Raw genomic sequence first — 22,929 nt, 5'->3', positions numbered from 1 at the left:
AAGTGTTACTTGGTGAAGCGTACGAAAAATTATTGCAATGAAGCATAGCAAGCATGGGAAGGGGCTATTGCCACGTGACACAGTATGTATTCCTTAATTAAACACGCGTTCGCCCGGTATTTCCTGTCACAGTACGAGCACCGATATGCCTAATACGTGTACCGACAGGCCTTCAGAGGGTTTTTGAATGTGCCTGTGGCGGTTTGAGCCCTTAAGGGCAGTTCGTATGTCAGGACAGTTGAGGTTGACTTACGAGCTGTTGAGAGAGAATCTCAATTGGGACAAAGTTCGGGCCTCATACCACCGAGCTTGCGATCAGTTGATAGAAATAGCTCATATTCGAAAATATTTGCTTCTGTATGCATCTCCTTTTTATTCGTATTTGAGGATGTCCGACTCAATTTGCAATTTTTTTCGAAGACATTTTATTTGCTGTGCATTAAACTAAGCCCTCCCTTCTAGCCCCTTTTTTAATAACATATACACTACTTCTTAATATTCGAATTGAATTAACTCGTTCTTATTTAATTTTTTTTCATATGCTTAGTAGAGTGTGATAACACGGGGCAATATGGTTTCAGCCCGTTTTGACATAAAACATAGTTCTGCATCACTCAGAGAATTTTGCAAAGGCACTCAGAGAAACCCTGGAAAACTCAGGGAATTTAGAAATGTCAACTTGGTAGACACTCTGTGGAGTGACTCCAACTCACACTGGGTAAAGCGGACTTGGCACCAGTACCAGTGGTCGTTCAATGTGTGGACGAAATACTTGAAGAAGTGGTGGATGAGTTTCTCACACACACACACACACACACACACACACACACACACACACACACACACACACACACACACACACACACACACACACACACACACACACACACACACACGCACGCACGCACGCACGCACGCACGCACGCACGCACGCACACACAAACACACACACACGCACGCACGCACGCACGCACACACAAACAGCGAGAGAGATAGAGAGCTGCTCATGTGCTCCATGGCGCAGTGCTGAGAGTACACTCTGTATGGCTGCCCCTTGGATTCACAGAAGACTGACCATGCAAGGGGTGGTTCCTCCTGAATTAAATGAAGAGCCGCACGCAGGGCTACCAGTTCAGCAGCTGTCGTTGATAATACATGTGACGTTTTTAGCTGCATTTTGACGGATCTTGCTGGTATCACCACAGCAGCAGCTGAATTTGCAGATGTGACTAAGCCATCGATGTAAACGTGTACGCGTCCACTGTGCACCTCATGCAAAAGTTCTAATGTGGCCTGCTTCAGGGCAAACGACGGCATGTTAGCCTTCTTAGCGATTCCTGGGATGGTGAAGCGTATTTGAGGTCTGTGCAGGCACCATAAAGGTGAAGATGGTCTTGCTGCAGGCATGTAGTTCGATGGCAATGAGGCACGATTGGCAACAGTTATACGACTGAAAGTTGCGTGTGGCCTTTCTTCGGGTAGAGCGGCAAGATGGTGAGAAGGTAGTCGAGCAACGTGCCGAATATGCGCCCTGAGAGCGTCGGTTGCCAAGTACGTTGATATTGGGTGATCTCGAGCTATGACAATTGTTGCCGCTGTTGACGCACACCTCGGAAGACCTAGACACGTCCTTAGGGCTTGAACTTGTAGTCCCTGAAGTACACGTAAATTTATTTTGCAGGTGTTACCAAGCACAGGGAGGCTGTATCTTGCGGAACCGAGGAAGAAGGCGTTATAAAGCTGCAGCATTGACCGCACCGATGTGCTCCATGACTTTTCACCGAGAAATTTGAGGAGATTTATTATTGTCATTAACCTCTTCTTTAGGTATGAAACGTGCGGGCTCCATGATAGGTAGCGGTCGATAATTACCCCTAAAAAGCGGTTTTTCCGTGCATTTGCAAGTGCTTTCCCATTGACACTTGTAGAGTAACGCTTCATTGCCTTCCGAGTGAGTGTAACAAGGCAGCATTTCTCTGAAGACAGCTCTAAGTTCTGTTTTCGCAAGTACAGTGATGTTAAGGTAGCTGCCCTTTGCAGCCGTGCTCGTAGCTGCAGTCGTGCAACAGCAGACGCCCAAATGCAGATGTCGTCAGCATAGATTGATGCTTTACCTGTGTTGGGCAAGCATCTGACTGGGCCAACGAGCACTAGGTTGAATAGCGTCGGGCTCAACACTCCGCCTTGCGGTACTCCACGGAACGTTTGGTGTTGAGTCGTGGCGCCATCCTCTGTCATCACGAAGAAATGCCTGTCGGTCAAATACCTGCACAGACACTGAAAAGTGCCGCCACCGATTCTGGCTTCAATCAGAGCCTCCATAATGACATAATGTGCTATATTATCATAGGCGCCTTTTATGTCAAGGAATAGTGCCACAGTGAGTCGTTTCAGACGTTTTTGATGTTGAACAAAGGTGAACAAATCGATGACATTCTCTATTGATGAGCGCCCACGCCGGAAGCCAGCCATAGCATCTGGGTAGACGTTGTCATTTTCCAGGTACCATTCCATGCGCGTCAAAATCATTCTTTCCATTATTTTCCCTATGCGATTGGCCAGAGCGATGGGGCGGTACGATGACAAATCTAACGGTGATTGATCAGGTTTGAGAAGTGGAACCAATCGGCTGCATTTCCAATAACGTGGAACCAAACCGCTGCGCCAAAACTTGTTGTGCTTTCTGCCAAAGATTGGCGAGTGCCGCATAGGTGACACTGTCCGGCCCAGGTGACGAAGAGCGCCTGCAAATCACCAGTGCCGCTTCAAGCTCCTCAACCAAAATCATTAGATCCATGCGGGAACAGGAGTGGAACATGGTGTAAGCGCGCGTTGGAGTTGCAAGCTGGCAAGTATTGGGAAAAATTCTTCAGCAATGTCAATTTCGCTGCGACCTTGGTGCAACGCAAGGGATTTCCAAGGAACACGCTGTTGCGGTGATGCGCGAAGTCCACGCACGGTTCTCCATATCTGAGATAATCGCTGACGTGGATCCAATGAGTCACAGAAACGTTTCCATCTTTGAGATTGTAGTGCATCAATGCGGTGTTGAATCTTCTTTTGCAACTGTCTTGCCTCTCTGAGATCATGGGTGGATTTAGTTCTCCTGTATCTTCTTTGAGCCCGCCGGCGAATTGCTCGTAGTCGCTGCAGTTCGGCTTCAAATTCTTCATATTTCGGGAAAGGCTGAAAACCACGCGTAGCCTCTTGCATGGCTTATTGAATTTCGTGTTCCAGACTTGAATGGTTCCCTTGCCGACATATTCCTCCATGTGCGACCGAAACGCCGACTAGTCGATTCACCGGAGGGTCATGGAGGAGCGTTTAGGTAGTCCCTTCATCTTCAGGTACGTCGGAATATGGTCGCCTCCATGTGATTCGATGTCTGGAAACACTGCACGTTTTTTTTTCAAGACGCCGAAAAACCAGGGTCAAATCTAGGCAGCTGCTGTGTGTAAGCCAGAGTAAATATGTCGGACTACCATCGTTGAGGCAGTAAAGGTCATGCTGTGTGGCAAAGGACGGTAGTCTCCTTCCCCTGGGGTCCATCTTGAAACTCCTCCAAAGCGGATGGTGAGCATTAAAATCTCCGGTGAAGATCGTAGGGCCGGGTGTCACTGATAGCATGTCATGCAGTCGTTTAGAGTCAAAGCCACTTGAAGGAGCAATGTAAGCAGCGACGAGTGTGAACGTAAGCTTATTAGTAGGGGTGTGCGAATATTGAAATTTTCGAATACGAATCGAATACGAATAAGGCGAAAAACTGCCTTCGAATATCGAATCGAATATCGAATATATGTGTAGTATTAAAAAATTGCAAAACGAGGTAACAATAGCTTTATTACCCTTTTAAAAATAATGTTGCATTTTACGAGGTTGCTTCAGGTTAAAGAGGCACTCATTATAGGCAATGCACTCAGGTAATGTCAGGTAATGCTCTGTCAGGTAAACGCTTGTTACAAGTTATCGCGAAGGTAAATTGACTGCTCAACATGTTCACAAAGTAAGGGCTCTCTATGCACTGTGACAACATTTATCCAGGTAACATTTTCTTGGTGCATATTTTATTGCGCATACTTACAAAGCCCGAAAGTACATAATATATTGTTATGAAAGAGCCCTGGAATAAAGCTTGGTAAAAAAAATCGAAACTGATCATGTCTCACGGGCCTGGTGCAGATAGACTGGAACAGAGCGTACACATTCATGGTAAGGTTCGTTACAGCACTTGAGATCACAGTGCTGTAACGCTGTGTCGTCTTCTTGTGACCTTCTTTTGTCCTTGTTTTGTGTTGCGCTGTAACGAACCTTACTATGAATCCCAACCAACTGGCCCAATTTGCCATCTTCATGCAGAGCATACAGATAATGAGCGGATCATGTGAAGCTCTCAGTGAATAAACATGTTCTTAGGAGAATGTGGAGCAAGCATATAATTCGTTAATTGCTAAATTATTCACAGTCTGTCCGAATATTCGCTGTTTCGACCATTATTCGGCCGTCCTCGAATATTCGGGAATTTACGAATATGCATTTCTGAAATCGAATACGCTTCGAATAAGGAAAATATTCGATTCGTATTCGAAATTTCGAATATTCGCACACCCCTACTTATTCGTTTTCACAATAGAGAGTTTTAGCCCAGCGGGTTTACGGCCAGCGGAGCGGAGCGGGCGAGCGGAGACGCGACTGCGCATGCGCACCACGCTGAGGCGGCCAGCGGTTTTACGGAGCAGCGTTTACGCCCGCTGGAAAGCACTCCCCAGCGGAGGGTATACGCAGCGCGCGAGCGTGCGTAAGGGCGCGCGGGCGTGTATGGGAAATGCAAGACGGCAGCCGCGAACATGAACGCCGGCAGTTCTGCATCGAAGACGGCGACTGCCGCGCTGACCCGTACATTAGTACTCAGTACATTATTAACAAATAATGCACTGAGAACATGTAATATATCTTTATTCAACATTTCTTGCATAATAAAAGCAAGCGTAATTCAATTTCATTTCTCAGTAACTCCTATTCGAACCACTAGGTGGGGCAGCAGAGCGCCCCGCTCTTTACCCCGCTCGAGCGGGTGATCCGCTGGGCTAAAATTCTTTTTTCGCGAGCCGCTCCGCTGGCGCAACGGTGGAGACCGCTCCGCTCCGCTGGCCGTAAACCCGCTGGGCTAAAACTCTCTAATTAAACAAACGTACTGGTTGTCGTCGTGAGGCGGGACTGGGTGCAACACGTATGTCAGATCACTCCAATATATACTGTCACGTGGAGTGACGTATAAAGAACACAGTAGCAATACTGTGAAAGACGAAACTAACTTTTATTGGGCGAACCTGTGCCCACAAAAGCAGGCTACACTTAAAGAACGACGACAACGGCGGACACAGTCGGCGAACGTCAAAATCTGATCAGCGGGTCAAGCGCGTCGGCTTTTATAGATCAGTCGTCGAATGTTCCAGAGTAACCGCTGGGACCCGCGTACCTTCCACAAAGTTCTACACCATTCGCGTCGCGCATACATGCAATCAGATTATACAAGGTTCGGCGACAACAGACAGCGGCAAGAAGTATCGATAACATTCTAGAAACTTGCGATACATGTGGACGCGTCCTGCGCGGAGCGATAACATTTCTTAGACGGTAAAAGCGCTCACCCGTAAAGAATAAAAAAAGCTCACGTGTCAATACAATTACCTTGCTCACATCACCCTAGCTTCTGTCATTTCGGACACCGACTGTCCCTGCGGACGACGCCGTAAGGCAGGGGGTAAACACTGCCGTGCCGACTTCGAGTCGCAGAAAGTGTAGCATTTGTGTGTTGGTTCTGTACGAACGGCCTGTAGTTGCACTCTCTGTTCGCAGAGTGGAAAAAGCTTCAGCTACATTCAAGCATACACATATCGTCAATGCATTTCCTGAGCTTGTACGTCATATGGGTTTCTTTTTTTTATTGCGAACTCCAGGCATTTAATTAGTGTATCCGCGCCACATACATACATACATGCATAGATACGTACATACATACATACATACATACATACACCCGCCGTGGTGGCTCAGTGGCTATGGTGTTGGGCTGCTGAGCACGAGGTCGCGGGATCGAATCCCGGCCACGGCGGCCGCATTTCGATGGGGGCGAAAACACCCGTGTGCTTAGATTTAGGTGCACGTTAAAGAACCCCAGGTGGTCAAAATTTCCGGAGTCCACCACTACGGCGTGCCTCATAATCAGAAAGTGGTTTTGGCACGTAAAACGCCAAATATTACATACGTACGTACATACATAGATTTTATTTGTTTGTTTATTTAACCTAGGAATGATCCAAAGTACTCCTTTAAGTAGAGTTGTTATATTACTATACAATGCTACCAGGGCCTTGGATAGAGCACACACAAAAACAGGTATTAGGTGGCAAATGAAACTAAATGTCAAAAGATGTAAAAAAAGCAGCAGTTTAGGTATGCGCTAATATGCAACGTTAATTATGTTGGTAATTCAGACGCACTGTATGACTTACGGCCCTCCTATAGAAGTAAACAATGTGCGCTTACGGGGTGCTACGATGAGATAAGAAAACCAGGAAAATCTTTCTTTTTTATTTTTTTAGCGATAGCTTTCTTTGACTCTCTGGGCCGCTTGCGTGGTTGGTCCAATGTCTGTGCTGTTCGGTGGTCGGCAAGGAAAAAAGTTGGTTCGATCTCCTGCGCTCTTTCTTTCGAGTTATTCGTCGACAACCATCGTCCTCGGTTCATGCGCACTCTCTCTCGCTGGTGCATTTCTGCGCGAGCGCGCGTACCGCCCTCGATGGGCACGTCGGCTTGCGGCCTGGCCAAGTGCCGTCGACGTAGAGAACCAACGGCTGCCCTCTTCGCGCTGTGTCCCTATGACGCAGGCGAAATATGCGCCGCCCTGGGCAAGGTTTCCGTGTCCGAAGCCATGCCGGTTGTCTGACAATAAGTTGTTCGCGTGAGTCGGCATACGTGGCGAAATAGTTGGTTCCAGCCATAGAGTTTCTAAATAAATACCCTAGAGGGAAATGTAGCGCTAGTGTCTACGGGGGTTCTCATGAGCGTTGCCTCAACCTACATGGGAATGATGGGAAGTACAGGCTTCGGTTTGACTTCGGTCTTTAGACTAGTAGCGTTTGCTTGTGGCGCAGTAAACAAAGCTATTCTCAAATAGTATCGCGTAAAATCTCATTCTATTTCTGCAGTATGTTATCTAATGTACAACACGCTACATAAACTTTGTATGACTTTGAAATGGAAGCATGGTTTACTATGGTTTGTCACCAGGACACACCAGGGTATACATACTTGTGCGATTCTGTTCCCGATTTAACACCAAAGAATATTTATTTATTCATTTTTGCAACAGCAAAACAACCGTGCATGTACTTATATAGAAATACTCATCAAGTATTTCTGGAAATAAAAATGTCGTCTGCTACAACGCCTGCTCGCTGCAAACGCGAGACTTTTCTCGCAGACGACAGGCACTTGCGAACTCTCTCACTCTTTCGAAAGGCTGCGTCAGCTGTCACGATTGCTGAACGTCTTCAAGTACTTTTAAGCACATCTGATGCAGTGCTAGCTAGGACGCTAGTGGCATCCTACGAGTATTTCGTCATTATATTTTGCGTGCGTCCATCAAGCTTTTTCTTGTCGACCTCAGAGCGGACGTTGGGAGCGCCAAAAATCTGCCGAAGCTGGTGTTTGAATGCAAACACCAGGCAAGGTGCTCTCGTGGTTGAGAAACCAACTCCTGGTAACGTCAGTCAGGTAGAATGCGACGTTGCGAAGCTTGTGCATGTCATCCCACCGGTTAGACTCACTCACGCGGTCATAGTTGTCCAGCCAGTCATCAACGTCGTCGCTACGAAGGCCAGCGAACATGGTGGGATCGCGCTGCCGCGTGCTGACGGTCCATGAAGCAACGACCGGTGGGGCAGAGACGGTGACGCCGGAGGCTCCGGGAGGGTCTTCTTGGGGCATCCTGGCCCAAGAAGATTCTCCTCGTGGAGCAAGCGGCGGCCTGAACGAAGCTCCAGGGAAACTCGAAGGCGTAGAGGACCAAGGAATCGAAAGCAGCCTCCACCACTTGCGAGACAGCTGTTAAGCCTCAACGGTTTGTTGCGCAGGTCGCGCGCTGAAGACGAGGACGCTGGCCATGATGATGAATATACACAGATGAAGATGAAGGGGTAATATAATGCTCACAATATTGACGTACCGCTTCGGAAGCGTTATGGCGTGGCTTTGCACTTACCCATTTTGCGACACTAGACTACAGCCAGGAAGCAGCAACCTTTCCTACCACAAATTTGTGTTCTCAAAGTCCTAAAACACGCATTTCAATGAGCACATAAATGAGCAATGCATGATGAAGCTCTCAATAAAATTTGAATGTCAAGCCACTAGAAGTACAACTGTATATGTCTTGTATCAGTAGTGCCTTCTTCGTCCTATTCTAAAGTTTCATGAAGCACGTAACGGTACAGTGCCAACGTCACACACTTAAGAGGTTTAACAGGTTTAACTTAACAGGCTTCTAGGTTTATCACAAGGAAATACGCTCGCTACACCAGCATCACAGATATTAAATCATCTCTAAATTGGGGCTCACTTGAGAAGCGAAGACTTGTCACCCTGCTTTGTCACTTTCACAAGCTTTATCACAATCCTTCAACAGTCACAGAATCTCATATCAAACCAGCACATCGCATTTTCCCCCGATTAGACCACTGCCTCAAAGTGCAACCCAAGATAGCTGACACCAAACTTATGCGTCATTCACCATTGTTCCTTGCCATTTATCATTGGAATAAACTACCTGCAGAAATCGTTTCCGAAAATAATTACGACGCATTTGTGAACAAACTGAAGTGCTTACTCTGTGCTGGTCCTTAATAGATTATCATCAGAAGTGTATTTTTTTACATTGTCTTGAGAATTGTGGTCCACATGTGTGCGTCTTCTCAAACACTTGTTTTTATACAGATATGTTCCCTGTTTTCCTGGGCGCATGTTTGTTTATACTTTTCTAATTGTTCACTGTGTTATGCAATATGATCACTTTATTGTATTTTTAACCCCCTATGTAATGCCTGTAAAGGGCCTTTAGGGTATGTGAATAAAAAAACAAAAAAAAACAAACCAAGGTTTAAACGCTCAAAACATGTTCTTTCAACGCTTATGATGCCGCCGCTTTCTCGTCAGGGCTTCGACGCCACACCGCGACACAAGCATCGTCCCAGTCGCTGGCCCAGCGCGCTATCACCCCTCCGAGCAACATAACAAAGGCAGAGAGCTTTGCGTTGCACTGTCCCACTGCAGGTTATATCAATTGCGCTTGGAGCGAAACCAAAACTGCCAAAAAATACTTGTAGACTAGTTCGCATGTCAATAGAATGCCAATCCGAAGCCTGTACTTCCCATCTTTCCGATGATGGTTGAACGATCGCAGTGCCAGATTTGCCTCTAGGTATACTAATATGAATATGGCGTTGGCTTAGCTAAGGTTAAGCCCAGGATGCGAAGCATACTAGCCTTTATTTTAACGCGAGAGTGTTAAGGAGCTCGTGTCGCAGAAAAGCCGGTGTCGTGGGCGTCGGCGTTTGCGGCGTTGGCCGTGAGCGATAAATCCCAGCCGGCACTTCACGAATAAAAAACAACTTGCAAGATGGGCGGGGTGGGAATCGAACCAGGGTGTCCGGAGTGTAAGACGGAGACGTTACCACTGAGCCACGAGTTTTTTTTTTGGCTTATCTTCTCCTTTTATTATGTAACAAAACACTATATGTTGTACAGATTCTCAAGCATTGGGGCGCATCCCATACATGAGCCGACGTGTGTTCCAACTCACTCGAGCAACAGTTCGGTCTTTTTCTTGGAGAGGCGCTCGTCTCTCGCCCTGAGTCTCCGTTCTCGTTCATACTCTTTGTAGCGTATCATGTAGTCGTCATACATGCAGCTGGCATACTCATGTTTTTCGTGGCCACAGGTAGTCACAAAGGGAAACCTGTGATTCATGCATGCGCGAAGCTCTATTAACTTGTGTGCACAAAACTCTCGATTTTCCGGCGGCAGTTTTGCCGATTCCATTTCCACGTCGGTGGCCACCATCTCCCGGGGCTTTCGGCCATTCGGAAACCCAAGCATCGGATCGTGCCTGGGCCGGAAGACCTTCTTCTCCGGTTCCATTACTTGCACCAAAGGATTACCGTTGACAGTGGTAATCGTGCCGTAGTACTGGCCCATGATTACCTGTTCTGTTTATCCCAGAATTTCCTAATCGAGTCCTGTCCTCTTGAAGCTTTGCTTTGCCCTTCGCCCTGGCAGGCTGGCAGTGCCTACCCACTGAGCCACGAGTTCGATGCTTCAAAGCGGTACAAAAGCGCCTCTAGTGAACGCGGTGTTGCCTTAGAAACGAGCTGTTTCTAAGGCTCAGGCGTGCGTCGCTTGCTCAGGCGCACATTTCGTTGTCGCGCCGAACGCTGCGTTGCTCGACGCTCACCGCGTCCGATGCGGGGCGCGTAGTCGCTGCGCCGTAGCCCATTGTCTTACACCCCTTGGCGGGTCGACGGGAACGCTGTCGCGTTCCACTCTTGAAGGCGAAGCTTAAGCGTCCGCTTTGCAGCTGTTATGACGTCATATGGTAGCTACGCAGCCGCGCGCGGCGCAGCAAGGAAGAGCGTGGTTGTGCGGCTAGTATGCTTCGCATAAAACTCTATGGTTCCAGCCGTTTGCGGTAAACGGAAGTGCCACGCTGGGGCACATTGCGCCCGATGTCCTTCGCGGGGAGCTACGCAGCAGTGCGAGTCCATCACGAGCGCTCGTGTGCCTCTTTGTTGTGGCGATCTGTTGGCAAACAGTAGGGCGCAAGCAGGCGAAAAAAACAAGCGTCAGTATAGTTAAAACGGTACAGGGGCAGGACACACGTGCCGTGCCAGTTCCGCGACAGTGACGTGCTCCAGGACGCCGTACCTACACTGCCGAACAACAGTCTTGATCCAGATCGCAAACGACAATGGAAAACGCCTGGCGCGTCACTGAGATCTTCAGTGACCGCCTGCGTGGCGACGCCTCCGGATCTCTCGCGCAATGGCGCATATATGTATATGTAAATTACGATGTTTAACGTGCAATGCAAGAGCTGCGCGAGACGCCGTCCTTCGTACTGATTTCGACAGCGTAGGATACTTGCACGTAAACGCTCTTTCGTTGCTGCCATGTGCGGTCTGGAATCGAGCTCGCGGCCTAGCCAGCAGAACGCCACGGTCACTGAATCATCGGGACGGGCACGCAAGAGAGGCGCCACTTTTTCATTTATTTCCTTTTCGCGTGCCTTCCAATCTATGGTGATATCGGGCCACACAAAGGTCACATATACAGCTCACCGTACTTCATCGTCTTTATTCCTTTTTACCGCAGGGGGCGTTTTTTTCTGGGGGTCTCCCGCAGTGATTCGTTTCGCGGTAACTACTGCGTCCACGTGCCGTGGTTGCTCAGTGGCTATGGTGTTGGGCTGCTGAGCATGAGGCCGCGGAATCGGATCCCGGTCACGGCGGCCGCATTTCGGCGGAGCCAAAACACCCGTGTACTTAGGTTTAGGTGCACGTTAAAGAGCTCCGGGTGGTGAGAATGTCCGGAGTCCTCCACTACGGTGTGCCTCATAATCAGAAAGTGGTTTTGGCACGTAAAACCCCCATAATTAAATTTTAAGCTACTACGCCCACAGAGCGACGAGGCTCGACACAAGACGGCGCACGCCACAAGCGAATCGTCCGCGCATGCGCAGTGACGCACAACAACTCATTGGCAGCGCTTTTTCCGAGCCTTTGTAACGCGTGTACCTCGTGCACACGGCAGCCAATCGAGTCGAGTTGTTAGCGCCAACGATTTTTCCTTTTTCATGTGATATTAGTGACTTTCCTCTCTCCTGGCTCACGGCGGTAATGAAACGTCTCGTCGGAATGACGCCGACGGCTCGTCAGAAAGTGATAACGTGGCCTTCAAGGTGACACCTGGCTTTCGCGGTGTGTGCGTGCTTGCAAAAACACTTGTGCCCTTTGCGAACCAGCTCTACGCAACGAAACAAACAGCGCTGCGCATACATTCTCCCCACAACAAATATACGCCGTGAAGCCTAATCACTCGCTCAATGCACAGAATTGGCTCTGTCTCTACCCCGCTGCGAATGCCTTCTCTACGCTCTCCTCCGTTGGCGGCCCTCGCACAAATGGGCTGCGAGTTCGTCGGCCAGCCTTCTTCCGTGCAGCACGTGCTCGCTACGCTCTACCGGCCGGGCTCGGCCGGCCACCACTTCAATGCCGTGCACTGGCAAACCCTATTTGCGACCATTTTCCCTGTTCTTATGGCATTAGGCGGCGCTGTTTCTGCTATGACCTAGTTTGGTTCAGAAATTAAATAGCTGCTAACATTTTTCTTTTTTTCATTCAACCTTACCCTCTGTTTCTTTGACTTGCTTACATTTTGCGAGGGTCGCCCCACGCCCTAGCATATACGAAAAACATGTTCACATGCCTTCTTGCTTCAGGTTGCATCCCAACAACGCACTGCTTCGCGGCTTTATTTCATCGGGGATCTCCTTACGTTTAGGGCCGCAAGTGCTCTTTTTTTTTTTAGCAGTAATCCGGTACCTCTTCGATTGATCCACATTTCATCACGGACCCATAGCATGAAAGTGGAAAGGAGGTAGCGCCTATGGAACCTTTGCATGGAACAAGACAGCCCAGGTTATTAATTGATCGCCTGCTGCTCTTTTTTCTTCATGGCAACCAACACATTCTCGCGTGTCACGACCTCATTTTCACTGGGTGCTCAAAGCTGTGATCGCTGTGGGGCCGGGCCCCAAGAGCGGGCGGTTTCCAAAGCAAAAAGAGAGGAAAATATGAAGAAGGCTCGGGCCGATTCGACTCACCTCCTCGAAAGCGTACGCAAGATAGCTATTTACATTGCCGTCAAGGGCTAACGCCAGTGTTTCGGGAGGGCCTTCCTACAAACGGAAAACACCAAACAGTACGAATCAGCCAAAATATAAACAAACATGCGCCAGTTCCTGCATTAAATTTTATTCTCTGCTTCTTTTCTATACCTCACTACGAACACTAGGTCTTACATGGCCTTCCCGACAAATGAATTGCAACAATAAAGAAACACTAAAACGCATCCAATAAGCGCTAGCTTGTATTCTCAGCTGTTTCCCAAAACTTTCAGATTAAGAAAGGCATACACACGCAAATGCGAGGGCATTTTACACGGCGTGATTCATAAACCTCTACAGCGAGGTAACATTTCACTCGTCAACAGTGCATACAACACTTCCATCAACGAAATACACCTGCATTACACAAGAAGACTTGTCAATTAATTATCTGAATGGCATTTCAACTCGCCATGCGCTTAACGAAAATTGTCAATTTGAGAGTGTCTATAATCCGGATTGAAAACAGATCAGAAGAGTACACTTTGTAAATACCTCTAACATGCGAGTCGACAAAATGACCAAGTTTTTTATACAACCGTATCCCTCAGTTGGCTCGCATAAGAAAGAAGATTGCACAAGCGTTGCCGAGCTGCGATACGTGACGTGTTCGACGCCACGGGACACGCTGTCGTCGAGTGGCGCTGCGTGCGTGCCCCGTTCCATTGACAGCCGAACCTGTGCAGGCGTGCGACAGACACGCGGAGACTCGTTTCATGATCACGTCGGAGGGCTCATCGACTCTTCTTTAGGCGGACTCTCTGGGTTGTTGTGCTTTTTGTTCAGTGTTGCCCATTAATTTTTTCTGAATGTCGTTGCAGAGGAGTTGCCGGCGCTAGTAGAAGATGCTCACCGTCTCCTTAAGCACATTAAACAAGATCTTTCAAGAAACAAGGTTACTTTCCTAGCTGTGCACTGTAGGGATAACGGGACTTGGAATGAAAAAATAAAGTTAACGTGTGACGCCGCGACAGACACTCATTCCTTCCGCTCTGCTGTGTCCTCAACAACGCAACCCGGCCTAAATTTGCAACAGCACAGTAAACGAAGCAGTAACTTATTAAGTTCACGCTACTGTGAACAGAGCGTAAACGATAAATAGACCAAACGAATGCAAACGACGCATATGTCCACACATGCGCAGCGTGGGATTTAGCCAGCAATAATAAATGGCCAGCTAGTGGCACGACTTGCGCCATGCCGTGCATGGTGACAGCTCTATTTTCACACGATTTCCATGTGATTCTAGTTGTTGTCCAAAATTTTCCGTGAGATCATGCTCTCCCGTTAATGGTTTCTGCAGCGCTGCTATTACGCGGATCGCTCTATGATGTGGAACTCTAGACCACGGGCGAAGCGTGCTCGAGCTGGCCACTGTGCTGTGCCGCCCGCCAGAGCAGCCGGAGGAAGCGGACATACGTCGGCACTGCTTCCGTTGTAAACAAACATGGCGGATAAACTGCCGGAGCTGACTACCGCTTTGTGTTCTCACTGCCGCGGCAGACGTCGCGCAAACAACGGAAGCTGCAGTAGCCACGTGACCGGAACTTTGCCGCATCTCTGCCGCGCTCTCAGCTTCACGGTGCGGGAGCCTCGAAGCGCTCTGAGCGGGAGCCCGCCACTCCAAAAGAAGCTGGCAAATTTATTCCGAGCACTGCATTTCCACCGGCCGAACGCTAAGTAAATCACGCAGCCAGGGCGCTCTGCAGCGTTCAAAAGCGACCAGTCCAATGTATTATTGGTGTCGCGGTACAAAAATAGGTACGCCGGTATACATTGTATGTCGCCTGCTAAACGTTCTTTATTTGCATGAACAAAAAGCGATGCTGGCGCCGTCACAGTGTCCGCACATATTCTGGTAGCTATGCGAGCACGTGCGCTAACAGAATGCTTCGAGTTGTGCGAAACGCCTACACCGTCCACGACGCATAGCACTGGCGCAGGAGCGGCTCGAAGCCGCGGTGACAGGAGTGCCAGCAAGAACCATTCTGTTACTCTGAGCATGAATCACTCGGGTAATTACGCTACAGCTGGCGGGAACAGTTCACAAGTACCGGTGGCTTCCCTTTCCTTTGGCTCGTTGGGGCGCTGCAGATTCCCATGTAGCCACAGAACGTTCGACGTTGAAGCGCACAAGCTTTTGCGTCTGGTCCACTTAACAGCCCCTAACACCCAACGCAACTCCTAACAGCAACACCCAAGGAAAAAGAAAACGTATCCTGCCAAATAAACGATAACATAATAACGATTATTTTTTACTGATACAAGACGACATTTGCAAAACGCATACATTGGGGATAAAAAAATGAAGCGTGCTATTTCAAATGTACAAACAGGATTTTAAACGCATAAACAACGGTGCGCATTATCTCATAAAGCATATGATTGTTGGGGCATTTCCTTATAGGATTTCGTCCTCACTCGATCCATATTGTCGCCCGCCTATCTGCAGCTCCAACTATAACTGAAGCCGTTGGCATATATTTTTTTCCGCTCCTTTTCGCTCTGACGTGCACGCTATTGGCACAAATCCTGAGCTGTTGAAGAACACAAGCATCGCAGCAACGACGGAGGGCGCCCCCTCTCGACTCGCCGCTCGAGCCGCCCCCGGCAGCGCCGTGGGTGCTGCTTTCGACGAGCGCCGCACGTCCGCCTTCCGATGTGCGCATGTTCCCACCCGGTTCGCCGTGCGCTCGACCTGCTTGGTAGTCTTCATTTTACGCCACAAAGAAATGTTGTGCCGCCGTGTGCCGTCGTTACAGCGAAAACGAGTTGTTCGAAGCTCTCCACGGAGATTCATGAAACACAAGGTCGGCATTCACTCGAAAGCAGCACTGAAGGAAGCCACATGCGCTGAAAGAAGAAAATTTCAAGAATGATCACCCGCGCAGTCATTGTCACAACGACTGACTGTGCGATCAAACACTCACTACGCGGCCCCGTAGAAACCTTGTGACAAAGCTCTTTTTCTCACGAGAGAGCACCCTCTCGTGCGAAGCTTGTGAAGCGTGCGATTGCCAAATCGTGCTTAGCGGCGGCCTTGCCGCGGTCGTGCCTTCACACAATGCGCAGCAGTGTTGATTCCCAGGTGCTTACACTGCGAACGGCCGGCTACCCGGAGGATTTACTGTGCACCACTGCGGAATGTGTTTTAGCAGACTTCAAACAGCCAAAACCTGACAAACGCAAGAATAAAAAAGACAAAAGGTCGCATTCGAGAACCGCGGTCATTCCCTATTTGCACCGAGTGTCTCATTGCATAAAAAAGACAATACAAACATTATAGTTGCTTTGTTTTTTTGCAAAGAACAATTTCTCCGGCATGCGCCAGAGAGTGAACAAGGAAGTGACGGGGCCCCGCACGTGTGACAATAAAGGCACCAAAAAAGCCCGTTCCTTGCTGCCACAACGCAGTGTACGATGATCCCCGCCTCGAGCGATCGATGCTTCATCGGCCAGACTGGCCGTCGTATTAATGACCGCCTCGGAGAACATTGCACTTAATTGAAGGGGTGCGTTGGCAGCCAGCTACCCGTTGCATAGCTCTCGATGTGGTTGTCGTGCACTGTTTGACAAATGCAAAATACTGAGGCGCTATGGTGACCAGCGCGCACGTGAGATATATGAGGCCTTTTGGATATGTGCGCGAAAGTGCCTGTCACGAAGATACTCGCGTATCTTGCACGTGGATGATGGCGACCGTTTACTTGAGCTGTTTTCACATTCTCCATCGTGGCTATCTTGCTGACAATGCATTCCCATTATGATACGTTCTCCTCTCCTCCTGCCTATTCAAGCCCCCGTATGTATCGCTGCACGACATCGACTTGCGACGTAGGATCCCGCAGGCTGTGGCGGAGATCTGGCGCGTATCACGACCGTCTTGCGCTTCCACGTCGACCGTGCCCGTCGTTGAGGAAGAACGGAGCGCCATATAGCCTGTGGTCGGGGGGACCCATGCCTGTGCCTAATGGAAAGGGCGAGCGAATAAAAAATGTCCAACGCAGATCTTGGAACCGAAGCGGAGCTTTCGTCAAGCGGTGAATGGCACGCCCGCCTCCCTTCGCGTGCCGCCCAGCACAGCGGTGGCGCACGAGCGGCGTGCGCGTGAATGGCGGAGAAAGCACAAACGCCCGGATCGACGATCGCCCTTGGGAATGATTTTCAAGGTGCACGAACCTTGACAAAAAATACTGATGCGGTTACAATCGGACTTGATTGCGTGCGCGTATTTGCTCGAGCTTCTTCCCTAAACTTGTGCGCTCTTAATGAGTGAACTTGCGAATCATAAAATAAAAAGAGAAAGAAGATGGCGTGGCCTAGTCTTTACAACATCGGGCTGCTGTTACCACGCAGGTAATTAATCTTCTTTTTATGTATGGACTATTCGACAAGAGAGCGGCAGCCACCGTCGGGGTTGGAAGGGTTCGCCGAATCGACCGAAGCAGCCACGCGCCACGGGTTCGTTGCCGACGCAGGTGCACGACAGCAGACGGACAGAGGAAAGGGCCACTGCGCTAACGGTCGCGTGCAGTGGGCAACGGCAATGTGCCGGCACGGTTCTTGTGAAGCAAGGGAGCACTCTTGTCTGCGCTATAGGACGACGATCGTAAATTGCAGCGAATCGTTCGAGACGGTTTCAAGAGCGACAGCTCTCACTCATCACGTTTCACGATTTCTTGGGGTCTGCTACCACCTCTCTTCGGCGTGAAATTTTTATTCCGAGGAATTCAAGATGGCGGCCCCATAGTTAATCGATATAGCAACCCAATTGGTGACTGATTGGTGACGTCACTGATATTTCCGAGATGGCCGCCAATTGACGACGTTACCGATAAATCCAGTATTGCGGTACCCATAGTAAATCAGTAGCAACCCGATTGGTGATTGGATACGTCACATGACTGTGACATCATAATACAAAATGGCGGCCAAATTTGGGTGCCGATGATGACGTCGTAATTCAATATGGCGGCTATAAGTGAAACCACGTGATTATAAAGTCCTACTCTGATGTCGGCATAGTTTAGGAATTGGAAGTCGAAGATGGCGGCCAAATTCAGGTGCCAATGATGACGTAGCGGTCCAATACGACGGCTAGAGGTGGAACCATGTGATTACGACTACCAAAGTGTGCTTGAAGAAGGACATTGGTGATCCCAAACCGTCGACGTCTTACGCCGCGGCCGAAGAAGATCCGATAAATGAGTCCGAGAGATCAGAAATAATCGGATACTTCCGACAACTTTGCGACAACAACAACGTAACTATTTCACTGATCACAGGACAGTGTTTGTGCTAATTAAGAAAAACCGAGAAGAATGTGTATCCATGGAAGACGACGAAAGTACTATGCAATAAGAAGTTCGTCTACATAGGCAAATGAAGAATTTGATGACGGTGCCAGTGAAGATGTTGAGCAGTGATGTGTGTGATAGTTGGTTGCAATATGTACAAGTGAAGTATCTGTAAGTGTGTTTATCATATGGGAAAATAAACGTACAAACTAGTATTTACATTGGTGTACCTCACTTTAATATGATTCATATAAATTCCAGCAAACCAAACACCTAACGTTCGTTACTTCAACGTTTTCCAGGAGGTGGTGGCAATTTTTTTTATTAAATCGACGAGGCAGCTTAGCAGCTATGGTATTGCGCTGCTGAGCAGCTCGTGTTCGTAGGTTCGACCACGGACGCGTTTCAATAGGGGCGAATAGAAAAAAAAATCTCGTGTATTTAGACATAGCTGCAGGTTAAAGAATCCCAGGTGGTCAGAATTAATGGGGATGTCCCCCACTACAGGCGTGCCCATAATCAGATCCTAACGTTGACACGTAAAACCCCACATTATTTTTTCTTCCCTCGAATAGCGAATATGTACTAGGTGAGCTTCACGAGGTGACAAGACGGGCGCGGTAAATCCGAGTTGGGTCGAACGTGCAGAAAGTTCACAAACTTGAAGAAGGAAACGCACGGATCCGCAGACTGGCTCGCTACGATTCAGAAAGCAATAGGTTTGGGCATATGGGTTATTCATCGTGATACACGTACCATAGCGCAGTTAGGAGGACAAGGGTAAAGTCGAGACAGGACAAGCGCTAACTTTCAACCAAGATTCACTGCGGATCCTGAAAATTTATGTACACCCATCCGGATCTGCAGAGAAGAGGGAGGTACACTGCCACGTGAAGGCCATATCAGGAATTCAAGCTCTTCCTCTGAAAAAGCCACTGACAGCCAACTGACGCAATCATCTCCTGCCCATGCGATTTCGGCAGCTTCTATAGTTTACCTAGTTAAGCTATTATGGAAACATATAGCTTCGGCCGCGCTCCTGGCACAAATCTCTACTGAGGGAACTCACGCGCGCTTCTTTGGAGCTGGTAGCCTGGACAGCGATGGGTGCTACGCTTCAACGATTTGAGCATCGTAAAAAAATAACATGCTTTACTTTCGATGACCGCTATAATAAGGTGATCTTTAATTTCCGGTTGTACGAGGCCCTATTGCTTGAGGCCCACGCGATGAATTACTAGATGGGTCTAAGCGCTGCTGGCATTCGTCGAAGGCAAACATGCCCTCAATTTCTTCGAGTATATGACCAAGCTCATTTTCCTCGAGCTCATGGGCCTCATACGCTGCGCGAACATTGCTTTCGTTCACGGCCGTTGATGTTCCTGGCTTGTCGTATACACTCAGTCTTGATCTTTTAACGGAGCATGACTGATATTCGATGACGCTTCCCGGGGAGTCCGCTTCTTTTTCGGGGACGTCACAGATGCTGGAGAGGGAAAAGATAAGCAGGGAACATCCTCTGGACATAGTCAAGGTTTTTCTCGCGTGAATGAATGAATGAATTTATTTTGCATAAAAACTAATTCTATGGTAGGGTTTTGGATACAAAGTTACGGCCAGGCAACAGCCCCAAAACCCACAAAAGGCAACCAGGATTACCTCGCCTCTAAGCTCACCGTATCCCGTCTCATCATGTTGCTCGTGAAGTGCCTCACGCAGGCGGAATCTCTCGATGTGAGCTGACGGCTGTCCCCAAGAATCGCCGCAGCCAATGCTTGCAGATGATCATTCGGAACGTTAAAGGTGCTCACCTGCAAGACTTGTACCCGCTTTCGTAGCTTTCAACGAAACACTTGCGTCCCATCTCAGGCTAGCAAATTCCGAAGGGCATTTGCGCGTATCAGCGCTCTTAGTATTACGGCCCTCTGACAAGAAGTGTTCCTGTTTGCCTTAACGCACAAATACTACGTTGCGGCGTGCCCGCTGAAGCGAACGTCCTTGTTGTCTGCTTTGAGCGGAAGACACGGGTGCCACCGAACAGAGGGCGCACGAGCTTCCCCGACCCGGGCATCTGCATTATTTCTTTTTTTTTTCGCTGCGGCTTGCATGACACGCCACAAGGCGCCGCCACTGCATGCGCCTCCATCGTCGCATAGTTTTGTGACTCCCGTCAGCCCCCGTGGGCGTTTCAACTCCTAAATATTCTTCCTGCGTGGCCGATCCTGAAGATAGTGCAATACCGGGCTGACCTGCGGTGGAAGTACAGTTCGCCATTAAAGGGCCCACATAGAACAGCTTCGCTGGTCATCCTTCTTCAACCCACCGTGGTTGCGCAGTGGCAACGGTGTTAGGATGCTGAGCACAAGGTCGCGGATCGAATCCCGGCCACGGCGGCCACTTTCCAATGGGAGCGGAATGCCAAAAAACCCGTGCACTTAGATTATAGGCGCACGTTAAAGAACCCGAGGTGGTACAAATTTTCGCAGTCCTCCACTACGGCGTACGTCATAATAAGAAAGTGGTTTTGGCGCGTAAAAACCAATAAAAATATTTCTTTATTCCTTCTTCACAGAGTGGAAGGGCACCGAGTATTTTTTTCAACATCTCGGACAAATTTTATTCCAGATCCTAGCTATAGACAGCTTCGCTGTAGAAAGAGGGCGTTAAGGAACTCCGAGATACGCTGTGGGCCCCGCGTGAAAGAGTTGATGGCCCAGAAGGGTGACCACGTGGCCATCGTGTCGCGGCCCTCGGCCGCTCGTGGCCCATCTGCACCCAAGCAGTTGCCGTCCACTCTGTGCTTGGCTGTGCAAAGATTCGTGTTATTGTAGCCTCACGTGCCCTTCAACACTTTGCATTAAGGAGTAAAGCCCGAGTATCGAACGCCTCCACGGCAACGGTGAAACAAGCCCAAAAATCTTTTACGCGACGCATGTTTTCTCATTAGTTTGCGCTGAATGAGCTACAGGACGCGATTTCACTGAAAAATTGAAATGATTAATCCACTAAACGATTGTGTTTTTAACACGCGCAACGTGCTCCTGAGAGATATATAGGCACCGTAATGGACAAAATTCCAATCACTTGGCCGTGAAATACGTAATAGAACGGCGTTCTTATCTCCGTCCCCTTTGGTCAGCTATTGAGGATGTTTTTTTACGTATTTGGAATACTGCCAGTCTCTGGTTGAGACCTGAGCAGTTGGGCGATACGTTTCTCAGGTTTTGACAGGTATAGTATAATTCTTCACAGCAACTCTGCACAAACTATAATTACCAAAACAATTCTACAGTAATAAAAGGTAAGAAAACAAGAAATCAGTGCAAACAACATTCAAAAAGCACATACAGGTTAAACACACTGTTAAATGGAAAGCATGATCACAATATAATGTCTACTGTTTAGAGCCGACAGAATGACCACGTCACTGGTGTTTAAAACGCGTAGTCTAGTTGGGAACAAAAATTTAGAAATGAGTCAGCTTTAGTAATGTATGCGTCCAGACAGTTCAATTCTCGTGTTACTAGCGGGAAAAAAGAGCACTCAGTTAGCCTGTACGCGTGCTGGTTGCTTAATGCACGTTTGTGGGTCAGCGAAACATACTTTGATGAGTCGACCTTAAATGCGTTATGAAGTAGCTGATAGAGGAATTTCAGTCACGCGTGATTTGCCCTTGTTGATATAGTGTTTCAATCCCGGAGATTGCAGCTAGTTCTATTGGAGAGTCAGTTTGTTTATACTCATTGTGAATGAACCTGAGTGCTTTGCGCTGTATTCGTTCAAGTCGCGAAAGGTTAGTCACAGATTGAAGAAACCAAAATATGTTAGCATATTCTAGTACAGGTCTAATGAACGTTTTATTGGTCAACTTTGTTAAGGATACTTCGGGCATTTGTGTTTAATATGGTTATATTAGGTTGATGACGTATGCATAATTAACTTTTTCTTTCTTGTTTGCTGTATGCCTTGATTATTAGCGTTTAAGAATTTTAATGTTTGCCAAGAGAGAGCGGGAAAGGAGAAGGCATGGGCGATTCAGTAAATCGCTAGGGATTTGCTAGAGTCATGAGTTGTGATGCGCGCGCATCCACAAAAGCTGTCGTTCATTCAAAGGCAGTCCGAACACGGTCGTCCTTAAGAAGTCAAGTTCAGTCATGGCATTCTGTGAAGTGGACGGTGGAGTACTCTCTCCTCTGCGACCGCTCTGTTGTCCAGCCTGGTAGACTGTCTTTGGTCGCGGATGTGCACTGTAAACGAAAATAAACCCAGCTGAGAGTTTTAAGAGGTGATGTGCCCTAAAACCTCCCCTCCTCAAATATTTACTCCGATGTATGGGAGCAAAACAGCGCCATTCCCTCGTTTCACTCCGCTGGCTAGCTGCGGGAGTATTAAGGCGACATGACGCGATTTTACTCCGCTTAAAAATCTTGTTCTACCGTGAAACTCAGGCGGAGTTTTAAAAAACTCCCCTCCGCCGATACAGGTTGGTCACGTGGCGCTTCCTATGAGGCTGTGCGCCTCGCCAGCGACCGGGTGCGTTCGGCGGAGCGGGCAGTGCTCATGGCTAACGGTTCGTTTACGTCTGTGAAGTGTCCTTCCGTGACAGCGTTTAGTCAATTTGTTTCCCGTATC

General features: G+C 48.5%; 1 protein-coding gene across 5 annotated transcripts in view; it reads right to left on the bottom strand.

The window, feature by feature from the left end:
- The window catches only part of LOC135903397 (RNA-binding protein Musashi homolog Rbp6-like), a 1,054,134-nt gene that overhangs the window by 614,540 nt on the left and 416,665 nt on the right, over nucleotides 1-22,929 (bottom strand). For 4 of the 5 annotated variants that reach the window (XM_070534623.1, XM_065433710.1, XM_070534625.1 and 1 more), the window contains exon 6: nucleotides 12,938-13,012. The exons of the other annotated variant lie outside the window; for it this stretch is intronic. In XM_070534623.1, coding sequence (XP_070390724.1) covers nucleotides 12,938-13,012 — 75 coding nt within the window. The remainder of the gene's footprint in view (nucleotides 1-12,937; nucleotides 13,013-22,929) is intronic. 5 annotated transcript variants of the gene reach the window in all.

Source organism: Dermacentor albipictus, chromosome 2 (genome assembly GCF_038994185.2).
Source record: "Dermacentor albipictus isolate Rhodes 1998 colony chromosome 2, USDA_Dalb.pri_finalv2, whole genome shotgun sequence".
Classification (NCBI taxonomy): Eukaryota; Metazoa; Arthropoda; class Arachnida; order Ixodida; family Ixodidae; genus Dermacentor; species Dermacentor albipictus.
The sequence above is the reverse complement of the archived record's forward strand: the minus strand, read 5'-3'. Positions and strand labels throughout refer to the sequence as shown.